The sequence below is a fragment of the Quercus robur genome, chromosome 8, assembly GCF_932294415.1.
Source record: "Quercus robur chromosome 8, dhQueRobu3.1, whole genome shotgun sequence".
Classification (NCBI taxonomy): domain Eukaryota; kingdom Viridiplantae; phylum Streptophyta; class Magnoliopsida; order Fagales; family Fagaceae; genus Quercus; species Quercus robur.
The window spans coordinates 30,409,725-30,436,559 of record NC_065541.1 but is presented as its reverse complement, the minus strand read 5'-3'; the positions used below and the strand labels follow the sequence as shown (position 1 = coordinate 30,436,559).

The following is a 26,835-nucleotide window of genomic DNA, read 5'->3' as shown; positions in this document are numbered from 1 at the left end:
CAAATATTAGAGAGGATCAACAAATATCCGCAATTTGAGTGCCTCAAAATGTATGCCTCTCAGAGTGTAGAAAAAAAGGTGTTGAGTTATGAGACCCAGCCTCTATTTATAGGGGGCTAGAAAACTCTAAAAAATAGCCTCGAAGTGCAGAATGTGAATCGTGACTCATCCTTATGCAAAAAGATCGAAAAAGGTGTGCCTTATCGTCAATCGAAGGCCATTGGGCCAAAGCCCAAAAGGAGGAAATTCGGCCCTTTTAAAGTGTCATTCAGCACTCCAAAAGTGCTGAATGGTGCATTTGTATGCTGAACACACTTTCGTGCTCAGGTGCATTTTGGACTCTCCTTCTAGGGTTTTTTTATCCGGTCCTCGCATCTAGACGTGTTTTCATCCTTAGTCTATGATTTTTATCTCTTTTCTGGATAATTCAGGATTTTTCAGGAATAATTAATTAATTCTATCACTTTTCTCTTTCTCCCTTCTTGTTTTTATGTGTGCATTACTTGTGTTTTTGCTTTCAAGTATTGAGTCGGTCTAGTTTTATGCTTTGCTTTGTTTAACATGTTTTTGTTTGTTTTTAGTTTTGTTTATTTTTTTTTTCATATATAAATAAAAATAAAAAATTTAAAAATCAGAAAAATACAAAATCAGTGTGTGTTATGTGTACATTGATACTTGTGTACCTTGGATGGCCATTGAAACAAAGTTTTCTAAACTTTGTATCTTTTGTAGCTTAGATAAGCATCTCTATGCACAACTAAGCAAGTGAGTTTTGTGGCTCATGTTTGTGTTGAGTAAGGTTAAGTGATCTCTTGTACTTAACACTCATATCACTCTTTTTGACGGAAGGACTAGAAAATCCTAAGAGAAAGGCATAAATAACCATCACACCATTGTTGCCCGCCAATCATGAAATGACATTTGTGTGCTTTGGCATAGCAGAATTGGAATGTCAAATGCTTAACATGATTAGGTATTTCTTTTCTCTCTCTTATATGCCCATGCATGATTTGCTTAAAAAGAAAAATATGCAAAGAAAAATAAAAAGCGAAAAGATCAAAATGCTTTAAATATGATTGCACGCATGTATTCTAGGAGACGTGGGAGTTATAGGATGTACCTCGAAAGTGATAGTCCCCATCAAATAGTTATGATTCTGTGTGAGTTAAAAGTGATTTTCTCATATCTCAAATCTTCATAACATGTATACACTTATGCAATCTTGTGATGTTTTTCACACACAACACGCAATATTCTTTGCTACTCTTGATACATGTGCAGGTATAATGTGATTTGGCCATCACAAGGTTTACATGTGTTTATGTATGCTCACAAAACTGTCTTAACTTGTTTTTGAAATATAAAATTGGTTAGACTTATTTAGTGTGTGTGTGTGTTTTGGGATCTTTGTGCTTAAAATTTTTGTTGAGAAATGTTTTTGAGAGTTTAAAATGTTGATTGGATCATTGGTTGAGTTGCATGCTTGATTGCATTCATATCTGTGTGTTTCGCTTCTTGAAAAATTGTTTTTAAGCAACCTCGACACCTCCTCGACACCTGGCCTATTTCTTGAGATCTTAAGCTATTTCTTATTGCAATCTCGATAGCTATCTCGACAGTTGGTGGATCAATCGAGCTTCTTTTTAGCTTTTGTTGAATTGTCCCTCGACAGCTCCTCGATAGCTTCATCTGTCTACGCCTTGTTTCCTCGACACCTATCTCGACACATGTCTTGATACCTCTTGACACCTCTATTTGTCAAGAATTACTGAACATCTATAAATAGGATTCAGTGCGATCCGATCCTCATTTTCTCAATCTCTCTCGATCTATCTACGCCTATTCACCTCCCAAACACTCTCTTTTCTCTCAAAACCTTCAACCCACGTGATTTTCAGCCTTTCCTTACTTCAAATCACTTGGTATGATCTCTTTTTCTCTCATTATTCATGCATTTGGTCCTAGATTTTGGGGTTTTTCAAAATTGTTTAGTGTTTATTGAAATTTTGGGATGGGTTTTTGTTTAGATGATCCTTTAACCTCATGCATTGCATCACACATGCATTATAACTATACTTTCATGCATTTAGATGTGTGTTATATATGTTAAACTGATTGTGTGCTGGTAGGTTTGGATTGGGCTAAGCCCATGATGCTTTTTACTTTGCACATCACATGCTCATGCATTTTCATGCATACATACCTTACATTCAATATATTTCTATATATTTGACTGTTTGGAGCTTTTTCTAATTGTCTTTTTCTTCCCCCTCTCTCTCTTGTTTACGTTAGTGCGTCAATGGCACCAAAACGTAAGTCTGCTTCGTCCCAGAACCCTTTGCGTTCTAGGGCCTCCACTTCATCTTCTTATCCTACCCCTTTTCTATTCGATTCCATGATAAGGATGCCCGAAAGGACTTCTCGGAGAACTTTTCTCGACGAGGTGTTCATTCGAAACGCCGAGTCATTTTAGCGGACTTCGTTGACACTGATCTACCCGATGTTATTTACAGTCGGGGTTGGGAGTCACTGTGTGACATCCCGATCACATGTCCTTCATTGTTGATCTAGGAATTTTATTCCAACATGCATGGAATTGATTCTTCAGTACCTCTCTTTCATACTCGCATTCGAGGTACGCACATTGTTGTCACACCGGAGTTGGTATCCGATGTGCTCTGTGTTCCGAGGGTGGAGCATCTTGATTACCCCGGTTGTGAGTGTCTGAGGACTGTGTCCAAAGATGAGATGATTTCCACTTTCTGTGAGTTCCCTTCTGATTGGGGTGATCATTAGTTTACACCATGTAAGGCCTTTGCTAAAGGCCCTAGATTCATAAACATGGTGATGACTTTTGTTTTGCACCCACTCTCTCATTATAACTCTATCACAGAGCCTCATGCTCGCTTTTTTCTTTCTTTGTTAGAGCACCTTACTATAGATTTTCCTACACATTTCGTTCTTTCTCTTATAGATGTGTAGAGGGATACGGCTACCTATGATAAGCTCATTTTTCCTTCGGCTATCACGTGGATTTTATGCCATTTTTTTGTTCCTTTTCCCTCTTCCGACCACTTCCCCATTATGTGTGCCGTTGACTACGCTACCGTTAATCGGAGCGAGGCATAGTTTCGATCGAGGCGATCCAGTATGGCAGCTCCTCCCACTCCTGCTCCATCCACATCCACTCTCTCCTCTTCTATGAGTGGAGTGACTCTAGAGGACATCATAACATAACTTCAGCACATGGATGCTCGCCTCGACACTCTCAGTGATGAGTTGTGTTAGGTGAACACCCTTGTTGGACGCATTGCTCAACACCAGGCTGAGATGGGTGGTTATACCATGCCTTCCCCTCTTATGGCCCCTGCGGATAAGAGTGATGCTGATGATGCTAATGATGATGATGATGCTGATTCTGATGATGAGGATGATGGCGATGCTTGCTCACCCAGCGATGACGAGATGTCTACTTGACACTCTTACCCTTTGTCACTCGTGACAAAAAGGGGGAGTAGTTTTGGTTATGAGAGTAGTCATACTTAGAGGGAGGGTTAGCATAGGAAATTTTTGTTAGGGGGAGAGTGCATATTGAGGGTGTAGTGAGGATTACTTGTATCTTTTTCTTTTCTCTGCTTAAGATACATTTATTCTTGTACCTTAGGCCTTGTGACCATTATTGACATACATTGTACTTATATTATTTATATATTGATGTATGTTGCTTCACCTATCCTTGCATGTGTTGTTTCTTTTCTTTCTTTATACACATGGTTCTTATTACTTGTATGCAATCTATTATTTCTGTTTCACACAAAGATGCCTTAATGAGCTTTGTTTAAAGTGTTTCAGAAATATAAGTTGTCAAAGTCTACTTGCCATAAACTCTCTTCTTGCAAAGTTTTTCAAGAGTTTGTGTTAGGATAGATTTTATTGTATTCACCAAGTGAATATGAGTTAAGTGATTTATGACTTCTCTCATATGTTCATTTGTTTGTTGTTGTTTTGTCACGGATTGCTAAAGCGAGAGATTGTTAGGACATATGTGATTCACTTATTAGGAACATATGTCACTATTTAATGTAATTGGCTAATTCTTTGACAAAACTCACTTTACTTGTATTTGTGTAGAACTAGGATGTGTTCAATACTTCAAGAAACTTTGTTTCAAGATCAGGTGTTGAAGCCATGCAAGTCTGTCCAAGCTGAAAAGTGCCTGCCATTAAAGCTCGATAGCTACCCATCTATCAAGCTTAAAAGAGCTGTTTAGCCTCGTGGCTCAATAGCATCTCGACAAACAAAGGTATCTGTCGAGGTTCATGAAAAACATAATTTTAGTTTTGTTTTGACTCCAATCCATATTTATGTGTTTAGGCTTTCTTTTCTCACAACCTTAGACATATAAAAGGATTATTTTAAGGGCCGTCAAAGTGTTCACAAGTTACAGAAGTGTTGATCAAAATTTGTTCAAGCAATTTGTGACCGGAGACACAAAATTTTCCCTAGTTCATCATTCTTGTGAAAAAGTTGATGTGTTTGTGCACCATAGGGTTTTGTGACCAAGTATCTTCTTGATCTTCATTGTTGGGATGAACTGAAGAACTTTGCAGCCAACAACCTTTTTTAGTTGGTGATTGAAGTTACGTACTGGGATCCGCACAATTGGTTAGTCACGTACTGGGAGCCATGCAACAAAAGGAGAAATTTTCACTACAGAACAAGTCCAATTGGGTATTGGGGTAAGGGTTCAACTGTAGGTTGGTATAAGGTGCTGGGTTTCCTTTACTTGTAATCACTTGTTGTGATAATAGTGGAATTTTGAGAGTGGTGATCTTAAAATCACCCAATAGGGTTTTTCCCATGTTGGTTTTTCCTATTCGTAAACAAATCACCGTGTCAATTTATTTTCCACTGCATACTTAGTTTAATCGGTGATTTGTTTGTGCTACCGCACGTTTGCATGTTAATTTGATTAATTAATAAACTTGGCTAATTAATCAATTAATCTATCACAAGGGGTCAATTCGTTTTTGGCTTATCACAAATGAAAAGCTTCTAAGATTTGTAATCATTTTCTTGTAGGAGGTTATATATGCTCATTTCTATAATTGAGATAGTCTACTTGACTTAGTACTAATCATGTATGACTTGATTTAATTGATCATTGAAGTTTCACTCTAGACTAAGGACTATTCCACATGTGATACACACACATAATACATAAGCCTATTGTTCAATGAATATCTATTTCATTTGTGTGATTGTACATGTTCAAATGTGATGCGTGTGTGCTCAACCATATGTGGATCAAACCAAAAATATTTTTGTTCTTTTTGTTTGTTTTTGAAAGTGATTTGTATCACGCATGTTTTTCAAAGTTTTTCAAATTGGTTTTTGTGTGAAAAACATGTTTTTTGGGTGATTTCGTAACCTATTTCACGCGTAAGCTCAACTAGGAGTTAAATGGTCCAATTCTCAAGTTTTTCAACTTTGGACAGAGAGTTTTGCGACTGTCTCGCGACTGTTTCTTGAGTAAGGCTTACCAGTGAAATACCAACAAAATTTTTGCAGGAAGCTAACTAGCGAAAATTTTCAGATCAGCTTTTAAAGGGCATTTCGTAGGTCATTTGTTTTAAACGTCTTCCATCCTCTCCCAAACCCCTGTTTAATGTTTCTACATCAAAACCCAACTAAATTCAAGTGTTTTCATCCCATTAACATCTCTAAGGTAATCTTTAACTCTTTTCATTGATTTTAATCCTTAGATTATGTTTTTTTTTGGGGGGGGGGGGGGGGAGGGGGGTTTATGTTCATAATTGGGATTTTCCCAAATGGGAGTTGGAAAACTTATTTTTTGTCAATCTTTTTGATTGAGCTTTGTTTTAAATGACAATTTGCTTTGGATGTTGGCCCCTTGTGGCAAAAATAACATGTATTTAGGCAATATTTTCATCTTTTCATGCATTGTTTAACATACATGTGTAGTGTGTGCACTCTAAGTGTTTGATAAAATGCCCAAATGGCATTTTCTTGTTGTTTTGAACTCCAATGAGTACCATATTTTGGGGATCACCATAATTATTCATGTTTATCATGTTTTGATCATTGGTTGTGCGTTTTATACACTTTGCCCCGTGAGTGCTTGCTCTTGCATTAGTCATGCAACTCACATGCACACTAGATGCACCTTTGCTACATACACTTGATCACTCAACATGTTTTTACATTCACTCATGCTAGTTAAGTCTTTTTAGACCTTTTAGCACACATAACATGTTCTTGTGTCTATGTCATGCCTTGGTCCATATCATGTTCCATCATGCTTTGTAGCACACATAACATGTTCCCATGAAAAGGGCATGTGAAGAGCATATGACTGGAAGCTGAAGAGTCGTGTTAAACTATCATTTTCGCGAGTGTCTCATGGGTAAGGCCTTCCCACGAGGTAATCACGAAACATTCTGCCTGGAGGATTTTTATGTGTGACTTTCTTACCCTTCACCCATACTATATATACCCTCATTTCCCACAAATGTAGAGGATGTCATTTAGACAGAAAAACCCTAGATAGGTTTTCTACAATACACACACCCATCTTTTAGAAAGAGAGAGCTACCCATCCTCAGTGAGAAATCATTGTAGCCTCTTCTCCTTCCCTCTCCCATTGTCATACCTTGAGAGGAGATTTATAACCAAACACAATCCACACCTAACCAGAGTGTAGAAAGTGTTTTAGAGTTTGGGAAGCTTTGGGGAATTGCCAAAAGAAGCCGGTGAGGTTTGGCAGATGCAATCGGGCTTATTGCGGGATCCGGAAAGCTAGACAGGACACGGTTCCAAAAAACCTTGTTGGAGTAGGAGCTTGGAAGGCTTATGTGCAGGTAGATTAGGCTTGGAGGGTCTCTTGCTAACCCATGTATCCCAACTGATTGTCTAGTGGATTGATTACCGCTTGGAGGGCGATGGAGATGTTTTACGCCGAGTACTTCGGTTTCCTCTTCAATAACATATCGGCGTGTTATTTTGTGTTTGCATTCTCTCTTCCCTTACTCTTATGCTTTACTTTTATGTTTGTTGTTCATGTTTAGGCACTAGAGTAGTATCGTTTGATTGAGCTTCATTTACTCTTGCTTCCACACTTAGATGAGTGAGTAAAAGCAATCTAGCCGTAATTTTTAATTGGGGGTCTAAACTGCTCTTGTGTTTTTTAACACATTTTCAAGCTTTTAGGGAACAACGACAAAACTCATTCACACCTAAATCTAGAGGCTATGATGAACTTAGAACTATACACCTGTAACCTGAAACACTTGGAAAAAACACATTAGACCCTTAAGGTAAATCAAGTGATAAAAGGACAAGTATAATGTAACAAGTAAATATCAATCAAGTAAACATGATGTGAAAACTGTGAGCAACTTGATTAAACACAAAACAGTCATATGGAAATGACTACAATGATCATATGAAAAAGAAAATGATCATCCAAACGTGCAACCAATAAAGCACAATAGCATAAGGATGTATGCATGTCCAACACAAAAGCATAATGCCATGAGAACAGCAAAGCATAGATACTAAACATAACTCAAAGCACCATAAACAACGAGAAACCAAGCATAAAGTAAAACAAATAAAACAGGGTTTTCTCATAAAAAATGTCTTATCCCCCTTAGCATATGCATCTCTCCTATGGCTTTCCCCCCTTACAAATGTGCACGAGATAGAATTTCTCCCCCTGAGAATGTGCACATGAGTCTTACAGAAATGATGAAACACTCTAGTATACTCTCCCCCTTTTTGTCATGAATAGACAAATGAGTCAAGTGGAAGGAGGGAAAGAAAAGGAAACTACATCTACATCTCCATTTTAACATATATATATATATATATATATATATATATATTCTAGTACCAGTCCTTCATTGAGGAATTTTATCAATCATCTCATAAACAAACCCTCCCCCTAAAAAATTCATGACTGTGGACGCAAGCCCCTGTGACAAGCTTTTGGGTTTCCCCAAAAACCATGGGAAGTATGCCTTGGCCTATGGTGGATCATGGAGGAGGGTGTAAATAGAGTCTCCATCTAGATTAGGTCTAGGAACCATAAATATAGCGCCCTTGTGGGTGGACTAATCTTTACCAAAGCACATGTCCGAAATTTAAGTATGGGGATGGGAGGGTGTTAGGCACATGACCCCACCCAGCCTGTGGGTCGGCCTCCACTCATTGTGTTCCAAATCTTAATCTCATTGAAGGGCCTTTTGACATGTTATGAAAGTTCAAAAACGTGTATAAACACCTTTGAACGTTTAGACCCCCAAATTACAACTTAACCAATTCAAGCTTTATGTCAAACAACTAGTGTGCGGAAAATGAACATAAGCTATAATATGGAATTGGTAAAAACTATCCAAGCCAATTATAAATCACATCCACAGCAGAAAATAAAAGGCAAAGATAAAGGGAAGAGAGATGCAAACACAAGGACAACACACGATGTGTTATCGAAGAGGAAACCGAAGCCCTCGGCGTAAAACCTCTCCGCCGCCCTCCAAGCGGTCAATAATCCACTAGAAAATGTAGTTGGGATACATGAACAGCAATAGACCCTCCAAGCCTAATCTACCCGATGTACCTAAGCCCTCCAAGCTTCTTGCTCCAACGAGGTTGCGCCGAACCTTTTTCTTTTCTAGCTTACCGGATTCCGCTACTAGACCGTAGCATCCGCCATCCTTGGCATCTTCCAATGCTTCCCAAAGCTCCAAAAACACTCAACACTCTGAATGGGTGTGGGTAGTGTTTGGATAGAAATCTCCTCTCAATAGGTATGACAATGAGAGAGGGAATGAGAAGAGACTACAAAGATTTCTCTAGGAATGAGTAGCTCTCTCTAATTGGGTGGGTGTTTTGAAGAAACCTCTCTTAGGGTTTTTCTTTCTAAATAGCCACCCATATTTTGTGGGAATGAGGGGTATTTATACTGGTGTGAGAATGGAATGCGAAGAGTCAGTTTTTCCAAAAACAGGGCTGGTTGGCGACTTGACCTCGCGACTTGACTGAGTCGCGAGTTCAAGTCGCGAGCTAACTTAATGGCCAGTCTGGATTTTTGTCGTGTAGTGCTCCAGGTGGCGTGACTGTTCAGCTCCCCTGCATGCTCTGCACGTGAGCAACTTTTGGCGGCTTGCAAGCCGCGAGCCACCCGCGAGTCCTAGCCGCGAGTCTCTGCTTCACTGTACTGTCTTGAGCATTTCTTCACACTCTCTCACACACTACCCTTACATGATTCCCACCTAAATACAAGGTTTCTAAGTGCTATATTACAAACAAATTTGTCATGGAATAAAGCCAACACATGGTTGATTAAATTCAACCTTACATGTTATTCTAACTAACACACACTTTAACATGCATCTAAAGCATTCAATCATCGCATATCATCCATAAGCCTAGCATTCATCTATCAAAGCACAAGTGTATATCAACAAAGGCAACACACACAAGACAGATTAATCAAGCACATCAAAGCATCCAAGCGTTATTGATAATCAAATTGCAATTTTTCGTGAGAAGAGACTTATGTTTCCTAAAAACCCGAAAAGAAATATATGTCTAAAATAAAACAAACACAAAACAAATTGGAAGTAGAAAATAAAAGACAAATTGTAGATTTTCATTTACGGATGGTTCATTGGTTCTAGGGCATTTATGCTTTGAAGTTCTGTCTCCAAAAACCAAAAAAAAAAAAAAAAAATGGAAAAAATAGTGATTAAAAAAAACAAAGCATACCAAATTAACCTATTAAAATTGGGGAAAAAATAGTGGGAGAAAGAAAAGGTGCCCTATCGAGGTGAAGACCACAGACAATCTGTTGGGTTAAAATGAATTGACCCCTTGCAATTAATTAATTAATTAATTACCTAAGTTAATTAATTAGATCAAATTTTGTGGAATAGCATAGTAGCACAAACAAATCACCAAATTATCTAAATGTAGCAAAAAATAAATCTGACACAAGTAATTTGTTTATGAATGAGGAAAACCACCAAGGCAAAACCCCACTGGGTGATTTTAAGGTCACCACTCCTAAGAATCCATTATTATCAATCATAAGTGGTTACAAGTATAAGGAATCTTACCAAACCCTTTGGCCTATCTCGAAATACCAACCAACATTTGAACCTTTACCCCAATACCTAATTGGACTTGTATTGTAGCGGCAATCTTTTCCTTGATGCACGAATCCTAGTACATGACTAACTCCAGCAACTTGAAGAGGTTGTTGGCTGCAAAGTTCTTCAGTTCAATAACGATGAAGATCAGGAAGCTCCTTGGTCACAAAACCTTTGGTGTAAAGACGCAGTAGCTTCTTCAAAAAGAATAATGAACTAGGGCACTTTCTGTATGTACGACGGCCTTTTAAAATAAACCTTATATATGTCTAGCGTTGTGAGAAAAGAAACCCTATAAAATACTTCAAGTTAGGCCGAAAATCAGATCTAGAAGTTTTGATTTCGTAAGTCTCGACAGTAACAGCTTGTGTCGAGTTTTGACTATAAACCTCAATAGGAGTTTTTTTGCCAAGATTGCTGTCAAGATTTAATGAACGACTTTTCTTCACTTTTTTCTTGGTCAGATCTTCATATTTTTAACACTTGACTTAAACAACATTTTTCTTGAAGTCCTAGACCCATCCTAGATCTACCTAATTACAAGTGGAGTGCATTTTGACAAAAGATTAGCCAATTACATAAAATATGTCTCTAACACAATCCTCTCATCTTCCTTCTTCTTCTACTTCTCCTTCTACTCCTCTAAAACGAAGTGGCATCAGTTTCAAAGTTGTGAGGGAAATAAAACGAAGAGCATAATTTTTTTTTTTCCTTTTAGTTTTTTTTTTAGAAGGAATATAAATGGAGAAAAAATTTTCAACTACCTAGGAGTTAGAACATTGTGCCAGTAGTTTAATCAATTGATTTTTAAGGCACATATATCTTTTATAGTAGTCCATGTGGTGTAATATGAAATGTTTAAGAATAAAAAATAATTTTAAAATTAAAGTAGATGAATATGTAAGGCAAAATTTAGTGTAATGTTAAAACCGGCCATGATGAATGTGTAAAGTCAATAATCTTTATATATATATATATCATAAAAGTAGGAATAAAAAAAATAAGAAAATAAATAATTGGTGGTGATTAATGCGATGATGAGGTGGTGCAAATGGAGTTCAGCAACAACAAATGCTACTCTTCTATTTTTAGATATATATATATATATATCTGGGTGTGTGTGTGTGTGGAAAAAACAGGGGGAAATAAACATAGCTTAATGATAATTTGATTGGAAAAAAAAAATAGATCTCATATTCTATCACCACAAAAAAAGGTTTGGTGAAAGTTGTTACATGAGTAGAAACATGTGTTAGGTCAATAGATTGTAGGCGAGCAAACCATGAGATAAAGTTGGTATTAAGTGTGTTTTACTTTTTAGAGATTTTTTGAAATCCAAGACTTATGCCTAGAACAACACAAGAAGAAAATTGTTTTTGAAATCTCAATACATAGTTCAAGAAGAAAGAAGTTTTTTTAAATCTCAATATACATATCTTTTGATTGGGATAAGTACAATGCATGTCTTGATACCTATTGTTTGATCAAGAATCATGGATAAAAAGAAATCCAATTCGGGTCTATCAATTCATCCAATCTCTAAAATTTTATGTCCTACTTGATGAATCACTCGTTTATATAGAGTTTACAAGAAACAAGTCTTTGGCTTTTGAGTTCCATGTTGTAAAATTGTATGTGGTATTGGGGGGAACTATAGAATTAAGGATGACTCTACTATAGAACTTTGATTCTATTTAGTGGATCTGTTTCCTTGGAGGTTGGTGGTAAACCTTTAAAGAGTTTTTTCCATGTTGAACTTTTCTTTCCATATCCATTTTGCTTATTTTTTTTTTACTTTTTGCATATATTTGTTTACCAATATTGGTTCGTACTTATCAAAGCTAAGATAAATCTAATTAGATCTCAAATAGTAGTCTAATTTTATGTCATGTGTTCCATTCAATTTTCTTAATTTTGGTGCAACTATTTACTACACTACAAAAATCAAGTCTAATTTAATTTTCTTAATTTTTTGTGCTAAATGAGTTATCAAATGAGAAAACCATAGAATCAAAATTAAAAAACCATAAAAAATACCATCGTTGATTAATTATTATTATTATACAAATTAAATGGTGGTTAGACAAATTAAAGTTGAGAATTTCATGGATAACAATTTCAATGATTTTTTACGTCTAATTCAAACAAAATTGTAATTATTTTACTAATAGCTATTTTATATTTTCAAATATACAAACATTATATACATATATATATATATATATTATATACATTTGGTAAAATTTTAATACTCATTTAATTATGCTTATTTGTAAATGTATCTTATGCATATGTATGAGGTTACGAGATAGTTAACCATAAATTGAACTTCGCAAAATATTTGGTTAACTAATTTGTTGGTTTAAAATTGGTTAATTTCTAAAAATCAGGATCTAAATCTCCAACAACGTGGCTAGGAGAGATCGGTTCCGCAAACAACAATTCAGCTGAGTTCCCAAGCATTGTTAGGCTCATAGGGAATCAAATTTACACCACAAGACTCAAAACTGTAAGTTTTGTGACATTGGATAATGACCAAGTAAAACAAAGATCATCTTTGCTCTCCTAAAGGTTGGGAGGTTCATACAATGCCTCAATGAGCTACCATCCCACAAGGGAGAGGTGCCAAGTATAAATACCTCATTTGCTCTACCATTTAGTTCCTACAATCAAACAAACAAACAAGATCCTTTGTTGAGTCACAAAATGGAAAACTCCAAGTACTTGTTTCTTCAAATTGCATGCTTCATCCTCTTGTTATCCTTGTCTCCTTCATATGCTCACAACAAGAGCCATGAAAGCACGCCACCTCCTACTGGTTCCCAAGCAAAAGTTGATTTCAAAGGTTGCTTCAATAAGGTTTATGCTTTCGGCGATTCAGACACAGACACTGGAAATGCTCACAACTTGGGTGATCTCAAATCCTTCATTGGCACTTTATTCTCTCATGCTTGGTCCCCATATTGCTCATCAGAGAATTCAAAGTTATCTGGTTATCGACTATCTAATGGCCGCTTAGTCATTGACTTCCTATGTGAAGCTCTCAACATACCCCACTTGTCAGCCTATAAAGGCTCTTCCGCAAACTTCTCAGGTGGTGCAAACTTTGCAGTAGCCGGATCAACGGCTCTTTCAAGTAATCTCTTCAGTCATTTCAATTTCAGTAATCCCCTTATGTGGAAACCAAATCCAGAGAGTATCTTAACTCAAATTGATTGGTTCCATAACTTTGTTGGGGAGAGAGAATGCCAGGGAAAAGATGAGGCTACATGCAAATCAGAGCTTGGGAATGCTCTCTTTTGGATAGGTCAGATTGGTGGCAATGACTATGCTCGTCTTTTTGCCTCTTCCATTGGCCTTGCTATTGCCAATAAGCAATTCACTGAGCAAGCTGTTAATCACATCTGCACACTTGCATTGGTAAGCATTGATAAACTACCATTTATATCAAAAGCTTAAATTGATTAAAAAAATTGATGAATTTAATCATTTAACTGTTATTCCAACAAGCATAATATTACAAAAAAAGAAAGAATGTAGCATATAGCCTTAGCTTGTTAGAAGGGGAAAAAAAAAACGTCTCAATGAGTTCTTCCAATCTAAACATTTGATCAAGACTCTTTTCACAAAATAGTGCATTGCATATATGAGAAAGGATGAATGTTATGGTGAAGTTAATGTTGGAATGGTCATATTGAGCTTGCTTTCTTTTGATAGGGGCTATTGGACAAGGGTGCAAAGTTCCTTGTGGTTCAAGGGCTACCACCAATAGGGTGCCTTCCATTGCAATTAGCAACATCTCCCTCAAATGATCGTGATCAAAATGGGTGTTCAGCGAGTGCCAACTTGGTAATAAAGGGTCACAACAATCTTCTCCAGAAGAGGTTGGTTGAAATTCAAACCCAATACAAAGATTCTATGATCCTATATATTGATTACTACAATGCATTCAAAACAATATTGGAAAAGCACATGCAGTACCAGTTTGACGAACCCTTCAAGGCATGTTGTGGATCTGGGGGAGGACCATTCAACTATCAACCAAAACTCCCTTGTGGAGCTTTTGGCACCTCTAATTGCAAGAACTCCAGCACCCATATTAACTTTGACGGGGTCCACTTGACTGAAAATATGCATTTACACCTCTCTGATCTCTTCTTCAACCAAGGCTTTTGTACACCATCATTTGCAGATCTAATTAAGAAGAAGAAAGGCCAATATTAAAATGTCTAATATTGGCTTACCAGTTTTGTTTTTAGTAATAAATATCTGATGGCTGATGCCTAATGTTGCGAGGTAGATTAGTAGTAGGCTCCTAATGGTGGCATTCAGAGAGCCGGATAATATTTCTTGTTTCAAGATAGTTTACTGTCTTTTTACCTTATTATTGTTATATTTAAATGTTACACAAGTACCTAGAGTCTTGAACCAGAACTTCACTTTTTACTGTACACTTAGGGCCGGATCATCAGCTTTCATGGCCTGAGGCGATGATTTTAAATAGGGCATTTTTCATATCTAAATATTAGTAACAAATTTATCCATACATACTTTTTTAGATTGGATTTCTTTTTCAATTTTTTTAAAAATTTTTCATATGTGGACATTTATAATGAGCAAGTACTTATAAATAAATAAAACATAATTCATAATAGAAAATTATAATTTAACTAAAAAAAAAAATCTTAAGCATGGAATAATAAAACCAAGTTTACCAATAGCAAACTTGCAAATATACTAATATTGCGACTGCTTTATAATCTAAACTTGCACAATTAAAAATTAATTTATTACATTATTCAATAAATTAATATCACTAACAAAAAATGGATTGATGTGATATACATCAAATTAGCAATATGTGTGATAACTTATAAGTTATAAAGCAAAAGACCTGTACATCATGTGGCTAACTTTCTCAGTTGCTATGTGATAAGTTTATGAAGACAATAGAAATAATAATAAAAGACTAGAAATAAAAGGGTGAGTGGGTGGCAGTGTTATGCTCTGTCTCTTCTTTGTCTCTTTCCACTTCCATGATAAAACAAAATTTTAATAGCTCAACGAGAAAAAAGAAATGGAGCGAGAGCTTAAAGTTAAACTTGAAGGGAGAAAAGATTTGAAGCACAGCAAATTTCAAGCCACTGCAAAGAATTTTAATGGAGAGAATGACAAAGTTTCTAGCAATGAGTATAAAACTCTAAGGTTTAAGTTTGATTTGTTTGGGCCTTTTTTATTTTAGTCTTTAGTTTTGCTTTGTTTAGTTATTGAGAGAGAGAGATTTTTTTTGTTTGTGCAATATGAGAGACTTAAGTGATACACTCTTAAACTCCCACATAAAGATTGAAATTTCAAGAGCACTAATCACCAAGAGTTTTTTTCCCCTTGTTTTTTCTTTGATATATATGAGAGATAACCAATTCTACTCCCACGAAAGGCTTTTATTTTTTATTTTTAATAAGAAATATAATTTGATGCATTGATTTATTTTTTGGCCTTAATTAATATTCTTATTGAGAAGAAAATATACTTATTGGTTCAAATTTGGGGACTTGTTCCATATGGGGCCCTTAGGCAATTGCATCTGATACTAATTGGGTAGAGTCGGTTCTAGACAGGAGACTGTAATTTCTTTTGTACTTACTGAGATTACTTACCAATATGTTATTAAAAAAAAAAAAAAAGCATCCAGAGAATGTTACAATTGAAGGGAGGAGATGACGAACTGAGGGTGGGGAACTCAGAGCAAGACAACATAATGAATCTCTTGCAAAGCTTTTGCAAACATCTTTGGGTTGAAGTGATAGCTGGAGAAGACATATCTAGGCTCCAAAATCTACACCAATCATAGATAGTTTCAAATTTGGTAGATTTTATAATCTAATGGGATAATGTGCGCCGCCCCCCCCCCCCCCCCCCCCCCCCCCCCCCCCAAAAAAGTAGCTTGTTCTACATATTAAAATTTCACAAAAAAATAACTATGTAAAAGAAGGGTTCAATATCAATGGTTAGAGATAAAATTTGTTAGGGTCTTTTTTTTTTTTTTTTTTTTTTTTTTTTTTTTTTTTATGTATTGGCATATCCTATGACAAAACGCACATTACTTGTAATTGGGTAGATCTAAGTGAGTTCAAGATTATCGTGACAAGTGGTTTCATTGAAGACAAAGATTGCTCAGGAACTACTCAAGAAATATTGAATTTGTAGGTCCCAATACCTTTGCAATATCTGTCAATCTATCGAGATTTAATGAAACTCGATACGTCTCGATCTATCTAGCTAATGGATTTCAGGATATAGCAAGCAACGTTTTATTCTAAAAGTCTATTTGTTTATGGGTTTGTATAATCCTAATAGGATTATGGGGGCCCAAAGTTTGTGTAAACCTAACAGAAATAGGAGAACTCATTAAAAGGCCCATTAAGCTCCTATATAAATAGGGAGGTAGGGAGAAAGAAAACCTTAATCCTAGAAATCTCCATAAGGTTTTCTTATAGAAACCCCAAACTCCTCCTATGGAAGAAGGAGATCTTGTTACGTCTATTGTGCGCCTTTGGGTTTTGTAACCAAGCAAAATCTCTTGCACCAAACATTGAAGATGTTATTGGTGTTTTTATGTGAAGTTGTCGCATTCGTGCAAAGAAGTGAGTCACATACTAGGATTCATGAAAAAAGGGAAGATGTCTTTACATGATTAAGTCCAATTGGGTATTGGAGTAAAAGTTCAACTGTAGATTGGTATTTTTGGATAGTCTAGGGTGGTGGTAAGATTCTTGGAAGTGGTGACCTGAAAATCACCCGATGGGCTTTTTGTCTTGCGAAAGGGTTTCACCATTTGTCAACAAATCACCTAACTTTCTTTAAACGATAAAACAAAGAAAACCTAAGCTAAGTAGACATATTAAAACATAAATAAACAAGAAAAATAAGGAAAACAAAAAGATTAAATGAAGAAAAAGCAAAGAAATGAAAAAGAAAGCTTAGTGCTTCAAAAACAAAAGCTGTTTGGCATGATTTTGACCACTCCCCTTAGTCAAATCTATTCACAATCAAACAAAATTGATTAATAAATTTCAAAACTTGAAAATCAAGACTAGAAAATGTATCAATCAGAAGAAAATTGATTTGAGGATGTTTTGTGAAAAAGTCCCTCTTTGATTCACTATTTCTAGTGAATTTTAGGTTTTCCCTTAGAATTTTCTATGTGTTTTGAAAAGTCGCCATGTATAGCTTTTTATATTGAGAAAATGGGGTTTGGAATGACTCCCATACGATGTGGGATTCATTCAAAATCTCAGCTTTAATGCAGAAAAACTTGCCTTTCATAGTTTCTGGAATCTTAGCTTGCGTATGCATGCTCATGTATGTGTACGCATGCATGAAGCTTGCATACATAGGTTTGGAGCATGCATACGCATACGCGTGTCCGCATACACATGCCCTACGGTTTCCATGGCCTTTATTTTCCAAAAATAGATTATTTAGCTCATAAAAAGAGTTATAGTTTCCATAAAAGCCTTCCTTAAGTCAATTTAAGTCTGATTGGGCCCTCAACCAACCTTGGGCTTTAGAATTTTACCATCATTGGGGAATGGGGGTGCGAGTCGTAAGGGGTACAAAATGTGGTGTCTACAGCCATAGTATGAACATACTAATGCAAACTGTATACACAGGTACGAAACCCTGCCATTGCGCCATAGCGCACCAAACGCGAAACTTTGCCGAAATTTCATTGTAAAAATGGGCCATCTTTCTTGCCATACTCTCACAGCGAAAGCTTGGAGAGAATAGTGTTTTGTGTGTTATGATGCACCTAAGGCAAAATGTCGCCAGATTTTCGTCATGAAATTTTGGCATCAATTCCAAATGTACTAGCAAAGCATTGACAAAGGTCACACCCCTTTCCAAAATCAAACCTTAAAACCCAATTCTTTTAAAGCTCCGAGAGCTAAGGCCAATAGTCTGCTTTTAACTGCCTATGTCTAAAACTAAAGATTTTACCAAAATAAAGGATTGTCTCAGGATAGATGTTATGGAATGCCTAACACCTTCTCTACACGTTACCAGACTTCCAAACTCAAAAATCAAGATTTTCTATCCATCTATATTAGATTAGGAAAAATGGCATTTTTCTTAGCTTGGGATTTGTAATAAAATCAAATAGAGTATGGTGACCAATCACACCTTAGAAAAAACCCAATAATTGGTGATGACTTCACTTACCTTTGGTAATAATAGGTTAAAATTTACTCAATTTAGTCACACACTAGAGGTTTTTACCCTCCTTTCACAGCAACCAAGCTCAACCCTCCGGCATAGGGGCACGAGCATCGCCGCGTAGGGTGGTCAACTGCCGCGAGGCATTGACAATATACTCAACAGGTTCTAACATAATGTTCAACTTTTGATGTTTGAAATTTTTTTGGAGTTTTGAGTTTTTATTCACATGTTTAACTCTTGCTGTTGAGGTTTGTGTCTTGGTATTAGGTTTTTAGTATCGCATGTCCCGTATTGCATGTTGCACAAAAACTACTGTTTTTGCTCTTCAATACCTTTTTCTACTTTTTTATTTGGTGAAGACATTCCTTATCTTGAACAATTGATTGATTTCCAAAAAGATTTGAATTTTAAATAATTATTGACTTGAAGCTTTTAGGAAATTTCTTTACCATTTATGATTAGATGTCTTCCATGATTTATCTTTGACTCTTTTAATTGCCTTATGAAGTTAAATTCTAGAATTAAAGAGAGATGAGAAAGGCAAATAAATATTTTAAAGCTTAATTAATAAAGGAACGAAAAGAAAAGTCTTAAAAGTATTTTTTGGGTTTTATTGCATGAGTTGAAGAAAGAAAGGATAGATAAGAGACAAGGAAGACAATATGCAATTAAAAACAGACAAAATTAATAAGGAAAGAAAATAAACTTGCAACATTAATTACAAATAAAACCAAAAAAAAAAAAAATGAAAGAAAATCTACGTTCTGCCCAGGCTTGCATATGTTGTAAGAAAGATGTGTACTCATCATTCTACAAGCGCACACACCTAAGCTTCAAATGGATTCCTAGCTAAAGAACCAAAACAAGAACCCTAGCCACCTAAAACCTACGTACACAGGGATAAGGATGCATATGCCAATCATTTCATGTGTATGCACCCTCAAACAAATTCCAAATTCTAAACAAAATTGCAAAAAACAAAATAAGCAAAGATCATACAACATGCTATTGTACTTCAAACATCATGATGTTAATGAATTAAAACACAAAAGAAACAACATAAATATAAACAAAATCAAGGGGGCAAATATGGATCATGGAAAAGATCCATATCTCCACCTTACAACACTTGCAGTGATGTTGATGACCGGCCCCTCAACTAAAATCAACTACCATAGCTTTGTATGCGGATCAAAGACTTGGAATGACTCGACTTAGGGTGTTTTGGATGAACCCTAAAGATGGCTAAGACAACAACTTAGATGTGACTCAATTGAAAGTTGGAATCCTAGTGAGTGAGAGATTACCTTCTAACAATTGAATGTTTAGAAGATCAACCGTAACTCACTAATTCTGCCCTTCTAACATTAAAATCAAGAACTTAATTTTCTAATGGTATTTTGACAGAGTTTCAATAAGCAAAAAAAAATCTCTTGACTCTTTGGATGATGAAAATGGGTGTATTTGTAGGGGTACGGGGGTCTAGGTTTTGGTGGGATGTTTAGTTAGCTAGTTGATCAAGCAAGCTTACCTAGGATCTCACCAAAAAGGAAAATGTACTGATTTGAGGCTTCTATCTAGAAGATGTGTACACCAAAAATAGGGTGCGTACTTCGCATCTTAAACCCCACCTACACACATTTTGTAAGCCTCGAGGAGACTAGGCCAAAAATAGGCTTTTTGGCTTTGTTTTTGTGCCACACTTGGGTTTAGGCTTGGTTCCTTAAGTTCCACACATGGCTCTAATCATGTTGGTAGCGACCTAATTTCTCGTCATTGGAGTCAAGGACCTTTGGTAAAAGGTCGAAATGAAATGGGATGTTTACACTCATTAATTATGCGACTTACTAGCTCTATCTTATCCCATTCTTTTACCAACCTTTTTTAGAGTGGGCAACAATTATTTTTAGACATGTTTTTGTTGCTAGAAATAGTTGACAACTATTGATGGAGGTTAGACTTTTGAGATAGTGATCCTTAGGTGTTGTACATCCTAGAGGAGACTTGACTCACTCTTTTGAATCTAATAGTGGTGATAACATTTATCTCTATTGGGAAAAGTTATTTACATGTAATTATTTTTGTGGCCAGTGGTTCTTGTAATTATCTGTAGAGCTTAAAATTAATTTGGGAGTACGTTTAATGAAATTGTTATGAAAAATCCTTGATGATGGTGGGAATTCTTAGGATTAATTTGTCCCCCCCACCCCACCCCCCCCCCCCCCCCCCCAAAAAAAAAAAAAAAAAAAAAACCTCAAACGTCCAAGTAATATTGTATTACAATTGTTTTATTAAAATGAAACCAATGTAAGATATTTATAAGAGAATAAAATCTAGACTAACCTTGAATACAACAAATTAAACCATGGTTACATGATATGTTGTACAAGTAAAATGAGGATTACTATGCTTGTACACCAAGTAGGATTCAGCATTGATTAGAATTGGGCTTGTTATCATTAACATGAACAATTACTCCTCTCCCTGCATCATGCAACAAAACAAAAATCTATTGACTGAAATATTACTATTATCATTAACAAGTCTTTTGTTAGTTACCAAACTAACAAAAGAGTACTTGTGAATGGCACTACATACTAATGTTTAATAACTAACTAAAAGAATCATCTTTGGGAAACTATGAATGATCAAACAACACCAGAATTAGATATCCCACTCAACCTCCTCCACAGGTAATTCATTCAAATTGAACTCTAATTTTTTGCAATTCTCAGTAGCGGAGGCAATGGGAAGCATAGATTCAATCACATGATGATTGCTGCTGCGAACATGGTGTATATCACATATGCGAGCACGGGCATCATCCTGGGTTAGGAAGTCCATAGTGCAAACTTTGCAAATATATGGACCAAGGGCCATGCAAATCTGTTGCTAGCATTGATCAAGTACTTCAATGTTATCCATGCACATGCTGTCAACGAAGTTGCCATGTGTTTCAATTGCACTACTCTTATAATAATTATCTCCATCATCTTCCAATTTGCTATGAATAAACTTTCGCTTCTTGATTGGGAGAAGCCAAGGGGTATGTGAGAGACCGGGGAAATTTGGGTGTTCTCAAAAAGAGATTTTGGGTGCTTTTTCAAGACACCTCTCTTTTTGAGTAAGTGGTGTGGAGTCGCCACTTATTTTTTATACAAAAAAATAAGAAAAAATTAAATACAAATTATATGACTGAATTGTTCTATACTCATTGATTGAATAAAAATACAAACTTAATAAATTGAGTATTACATGGTTTTGGGTCCTAGTTACAATCTACCCAAAAAAAAAAACAAAAACAAAAAACAAAAAACAAAGATAAAGCCTAGGTCTACCTATCCAAAGACACTAAATTCGGAGGTTAGGTTACAAAATGAGAATGTGTTAGACACCCATTCCACCCAGACAGAGTCTAGCCTTCTAGACTCTCATGACCAATGTAACCCTTTATGCATGATATGAATGATATGTTCCATACATGAGACATATAACTAAACTAAGTCACATAAGTCTATTTATGAATGCATCCTTTTCTTTTGAGAAAATTCAGATCTGCCTTGTCATAAAAAAAAAAAAAAAAAAAAAAAAAAAAAAAAAAAAAAAAAAATTAGATCTGTTTATGTATATGTAAAAAAAAAAGTTTTTGGTGAAGAAGTCAGATCTGAGTTTATTAAATAAAACAAAGCCTTTTGGTTTAAAAATATCATATCTATTTTTGAGAACTAAAAAAATTGGTTTTTGGTTTGTATGAAAAAAAATCAGATATGTTTGGAATAAAAATTTTGGATTTGTAGAAAACCTTTAAAAAATCAGATCTGAAAAATAAAAAATAAAAATCTTTTTAGAAGAAGACTACACTCATGAAATAAATCTACTCTACATGCATTAAACAAAATAATCAGAACAACATTACTTATGAATCAAACAAACAAAACATCACTACTTATGACTTCCTTTTTTTATTTCAAAATCTACTATGTTTAAAAAAGTTCAAATTTGTATCTAAGGAAGATACAAATTAGTTTTAATGTAAAAAAAAAAATTCAAATTTGCATCTAAGGAAGATGCAAATAAGTTTTTGTTTTGAAAAATTAAGATCTACATCTTCCTTAGATGCAAATTTGAATTTTTTTTACATTAAAATTGATTTGTATCTTCCTTCGATACAAATCTGAACTTTTTTAAACATAGCAGATTTTGAAATAAAAAAAGGAAGTCTGCATCTAAGGAAGATGCAAATCAGTTTTTGTTTTGAAAAAATTCAAATCTGCATCTAAGGAAGATGCAAATAAGTTTTATTTTTGAAAAACTAATATCTACATCTAAGGAAGATGTAAATCAGTTTTTATCTTGAAAAAATTTAGATTTGCATCTAAGGAAGATGCAAATAAGTTTTTATTAGAAAAAAAAATTCAAATTCACATCTAATGAAGATGCAAATCAATTTTTTTTATTTTTTTTTTCAGGTTCACAACAAATGAAGATGCAAACCAATTTTTGATTTTGAAAAAGATATAATGACAAGCAGATTATTGAAAAAAAAAAAAAAGAAGATCGTGACAATAAAAACATCAAGAACATGTTTCAACAAAAATATATTGACAATACATGGTAAGAGCATTTAAAAATTAAACTAAAAGAAGATTTACACATGCTTCATCAAAATAAAAGAAATAGAAAAAAAAGGTAAAGAAAGAACCACCTCTTGCACTGACGTTCTCCTCTTCTTGAGGGAATATTTTAGGGTTCAAAGAAATTTGTTCAATTATCTTTGAAACCTAAAATACCCTACTTAAAAAAAAAAAAAAAAAAAAAAAAAAAAAAAAAAAAAAAAAAATTCTTAATGCTAGAGCGTCTAGAACGTCTTTAACGTAAGAGAAAATATAGAGGATCAACAAATATTAGAGAGGATCAACAAATATCCGCAATTTGAGTGCCTCAAAATGTATGCCTCTCAGAGTGTAGAAAAAAAGGTGTTGAGTTATGAGATCCAGCATCTATTTATTGGGGGCTAGAAAACTCTAAAAAATAGCCTCGAAGTGTAGAATGCGAATCGTGACTCATCCTTATGCGAAAAGATCGAAAAATGTGTGCCTTATCGTCAGCCGAAGGCCGTTGGGCCAAAGCCCAAAAGGAGGAAATTCGGCCCATTTAAAGTGTCATTCAGCACTCCAAAAGTGCTGAATGGTGCATTTGGATGCTGAACACACTTTCGTGTTCAAGTGCGTTTTGGACTCTCCTTCTAGGGTTTTTTTATCCGATCCTTGCATCTAGACGTGTTTCCATCCTTAGTCTATGATTTTTATCTCTTTTCTGGATAATTCAGGATTTTTCAGGAAAAATTAATTAATTCTATCACTTTTCTCTTTCTCCCTTCTTGTTTTTATGTCTGCATTACTTGTGTTTTTGCTTTCAAATTTTGAGTCGGTCTAGTTTTATGCTTTGCTTTTTTTAACATTTTTTTGTTTGTTTTCAATTTTGTTTATTTTTTTTTTCATATATAAATAAAAATAAAAAATTGAAAAATCAGAAAACTATAAAATCAGTGTGTGTTATGTGTACATTGGTACTTATGTACCTTGGATGGCCATTGAAACAAAGTTTTCTAAACTTTGTATATTTTGTAGCTTAGATAAGCATCTCTATGCACAACTAAGCAAGTGAGCTTTGTGGCTCGTGTTTGTGTTGAGTAAGGTTAAGTGATCTCTTGTACTTAACACTCATATCACTCTTTTTGACGGAAGGACTAGAAAATCCTAAGAGAAAGGCATAAATAGCCATCACACCACTATTGCCTGCCAATCATGAAATGACATTTGTGTGCTTCGGCATAGCAGAATTGGAATGTCAAATGCTTAACATCATTGGGTATTTCTTTTCTCTCTCTTATATGCCCATGCATGATTTGCTTAAAAAGAAAAATATGCAAAGAAAAATAAAAAGCAAAAAAATCAAAATGCTTTAAATATGATTGCAAGTGTGTATTCTAGGAGATGTGGGAGTTATAGGATGTACCTCGAAGGTGATAGTCCCCATCAAATAGTTATGATTCTGTGTGAGTTAAAAGTGATTTTCTCATATCTCAAATCTTCATAACATGTATACACTTATGCAATCTTGCGATATTTTTCACACACAACACGCAATAATCTTTGCTACTCTTGATATATGTGCAGGTACAATGTGATTTGACCATCACAAGGTTCACATGTGTTTATGTATGCTCACTAAACTGTCCTAACTTGTTTTTGAAATATAAAATTGGTTAGACTTGTTTAGTGTGTATGTGTGTTTTGGGATCTCTGTGCTTAAAATTTTTGTTGAGAAATGTTTTTGAGAGTTTAAAATGTTGATTGGATCATTGGTTGAGTTGCATGCTTGATTGCATTCATATCTGTGTTTTTCGCTTCTTGAAAAGTTGTTTTTAAGCAACCTCGACACCTCCTCAACACCTGGCCTATCTGTTGAGATCTTAAGCTATTTCTTATCGCAATCTTGATAGCTATCTCGACAGTTGGTGGATCGATCTAGCTTTTTTTTAGCTTTTGTTGAATTGTCCCTCGATAGCTCCTCGATAGCTTCATCTGTCTACGCCTTGTTTCCTCGACACCTATCTCGACACTTGTCTCGATACTTCTCGACACCTGTCTCGATACCTCTCGACACCTCTATTTGTCGATAATTACTGAACATCTATAAATAGGTTTCGGTGCGATCCGATCCTCATTTTCTCAATCTCTCTCAATCTATCTACGCCTATTCACCTCCCAAACACTCTCTTTTCTCTCAAAACCTTCAACCCATGTGATTTTCAGCCTTTCCTTACTTCAAATCACTTGGTATGATCTCTTTTTCTCTCATTATTCATGCATTTCATGCATTTAGTCCTAGGTTTTGGGGTTTTTCAAAATTGTTAAGTTTTTATTGAAATTTTGGGATGGGTTTTTGTTTAAATGATCTTTTAACCTCATGCATTGCATCACACATGCATTATAACTATATTTTCATGCATTTAGATGCGTGTTATATATGTTAAACTGATTGTGTGCTGGTAGGTTTGGATTGGGCTAAGCCCATGATGCTTTTTACTTTGCACGTCACATGCTCATGCATTTTCATGCATACATACCTTACATTCAATATATTTCTATATATTTGAACTATTTGGAGCTTTTTCTAATTGTCTCTTTCTTTCCCCTCTCTCTCTTGTTTACGTTAGTGCATCAATGGCACCAAAACGTAAGTCTGCTTTGTCCTAGAACCCTATGCGTTCTGGGGCCTCCACTTCATCTTCTTATCCTACCCCTTTTCTATTCGATTCCATGATGAGGATGCCCGAAAGGACTTCTCGGAGAACTTTTCTCGACGAGATGTTCATTCGGAATGCCATGTCATTTTAGCAGACTTCGTTGACACTGATCTACCCAATGTCATTCACAGTCGGGATTGGGAGTCACTGTGTGACGTTCCGATCACATGTCCTTCAGTGCTGATCCAGGAATTTTACTCCAACATACATGGAATTGATTCTTCAATACCTCTCTTTCATACTCGCATTCGAGGTACGCACATTGTTGTCACGCCAGAGTTGGTATCCGAGGTGGTCCGTGTTTCGAGGGTAGAGCATCTTGATTACCCCGGTTGTGAGCGTCTGAGGACTGTGTCCAAAGATGAGATGATTTCCACTTTCTGTGAGTGCCCTTCTGATTAGGGTGATCATCAGTTTACACCATGTAAGGCCTTTGCTAAAGGTCCTAGATTCATAAACATGGTGATGAGTTTTGTTTTGCACCCACTCTCTCACTATAACTCTATCACAGAGCCTCATGCTCGATTTTTGCTTTCTTTGTTAGAGCACCTTACTATAGATTTTCCAACACATTTCGTTATTTCTCTTATAGATGTGTATAGGGATACGGCTACCTATGATAAGCTCATTTTCCCTTTGGCTATCACGTAGATTTTATGCCATTTTTCTGTTCCTTTTCCCTCTTCCAACCACTTCCTTGTTATGTGTGCCATTGACTACGCTATCGTTAAATAGAGCGAGGCATAGTTTCGATCAAGGCGGTCTAGTATGGCAGCTCCTCCCACTCCTTCTGCTCCATCCACATCCACTCCCTCCTCTTCTATGAGTGGAGTGACTCTAGAGGACATCATAACATAACTTCAGCACATGGATGCTCACCTCGACACTCTCAGTGATGAGTTGTGTTAGGTGAACACTAGTGTTGGACGCATTGCTCGACGCCAGGCTAAGATGGGTGGTTATACCATGCCTTCCACTCTTGTGGCCCCTGCGGATAAGAGTGATGCTGATGATGCTAATGATGATGATGATGCTGATTCTGATGATGAGGATGATGGCAATGCTAGCTCACCCAGCGATGACGAGATGTCTACTTGACACTCTTACCATTTGTCACTCGTGACAAAA

At 35.7% G+C, this 26,835-nt stretch overlaps 1 protein-coding gene across 1 annotated transcript; it reads left to right on the top strand.

Annotated features, from left to right (window-relative positions):
• Positions 1–12,881: 12,881 nt before the first annotated feature.
• On the top strand, positions 12,882–26,805 carry LOC126696134 (GDSL esterase/lipase At3g48460-like). Its single transcript, XM_050392919.1, has 3 exons — positions 12,882–13,595; positions 13,893–14,024; positions 26,617–26,805. The coding sequence occupies exons 1-3, from the start codon at positions 12,882–12,884 to the stop codon at positions 26,803–26,805; spliced, it is 1,035 nt and encodes a 344-aa protein (XP_050248876.1).
• The last annotated feature ends 30 nt before the right edge of the window (positions 26,806–26,835 follow it).

Coding starts and splice junctions, on each gene's coding strand:
- LOC126696134 (XM_050392919.1), top strand. CDS start 12,882: ATGGAAAACTCCAAGTACTTGTTTCTTCAAATTGCATGCTTCATCCTC. Junction 13,596..13,892: donor ACATCTGCACACTTGCATTG/GTAAGCATTGAT, acceptor TTCTTTTGATAG/GGGCTATTGGACAAGGGTGC. Junction 14,025..26,616: donor GTTCAGCGAGTGCCAACTTG/GTAATAAAGGGT, acceptor GAGTTGTGTTAG/GTGAACACTAGTGTTGGACG.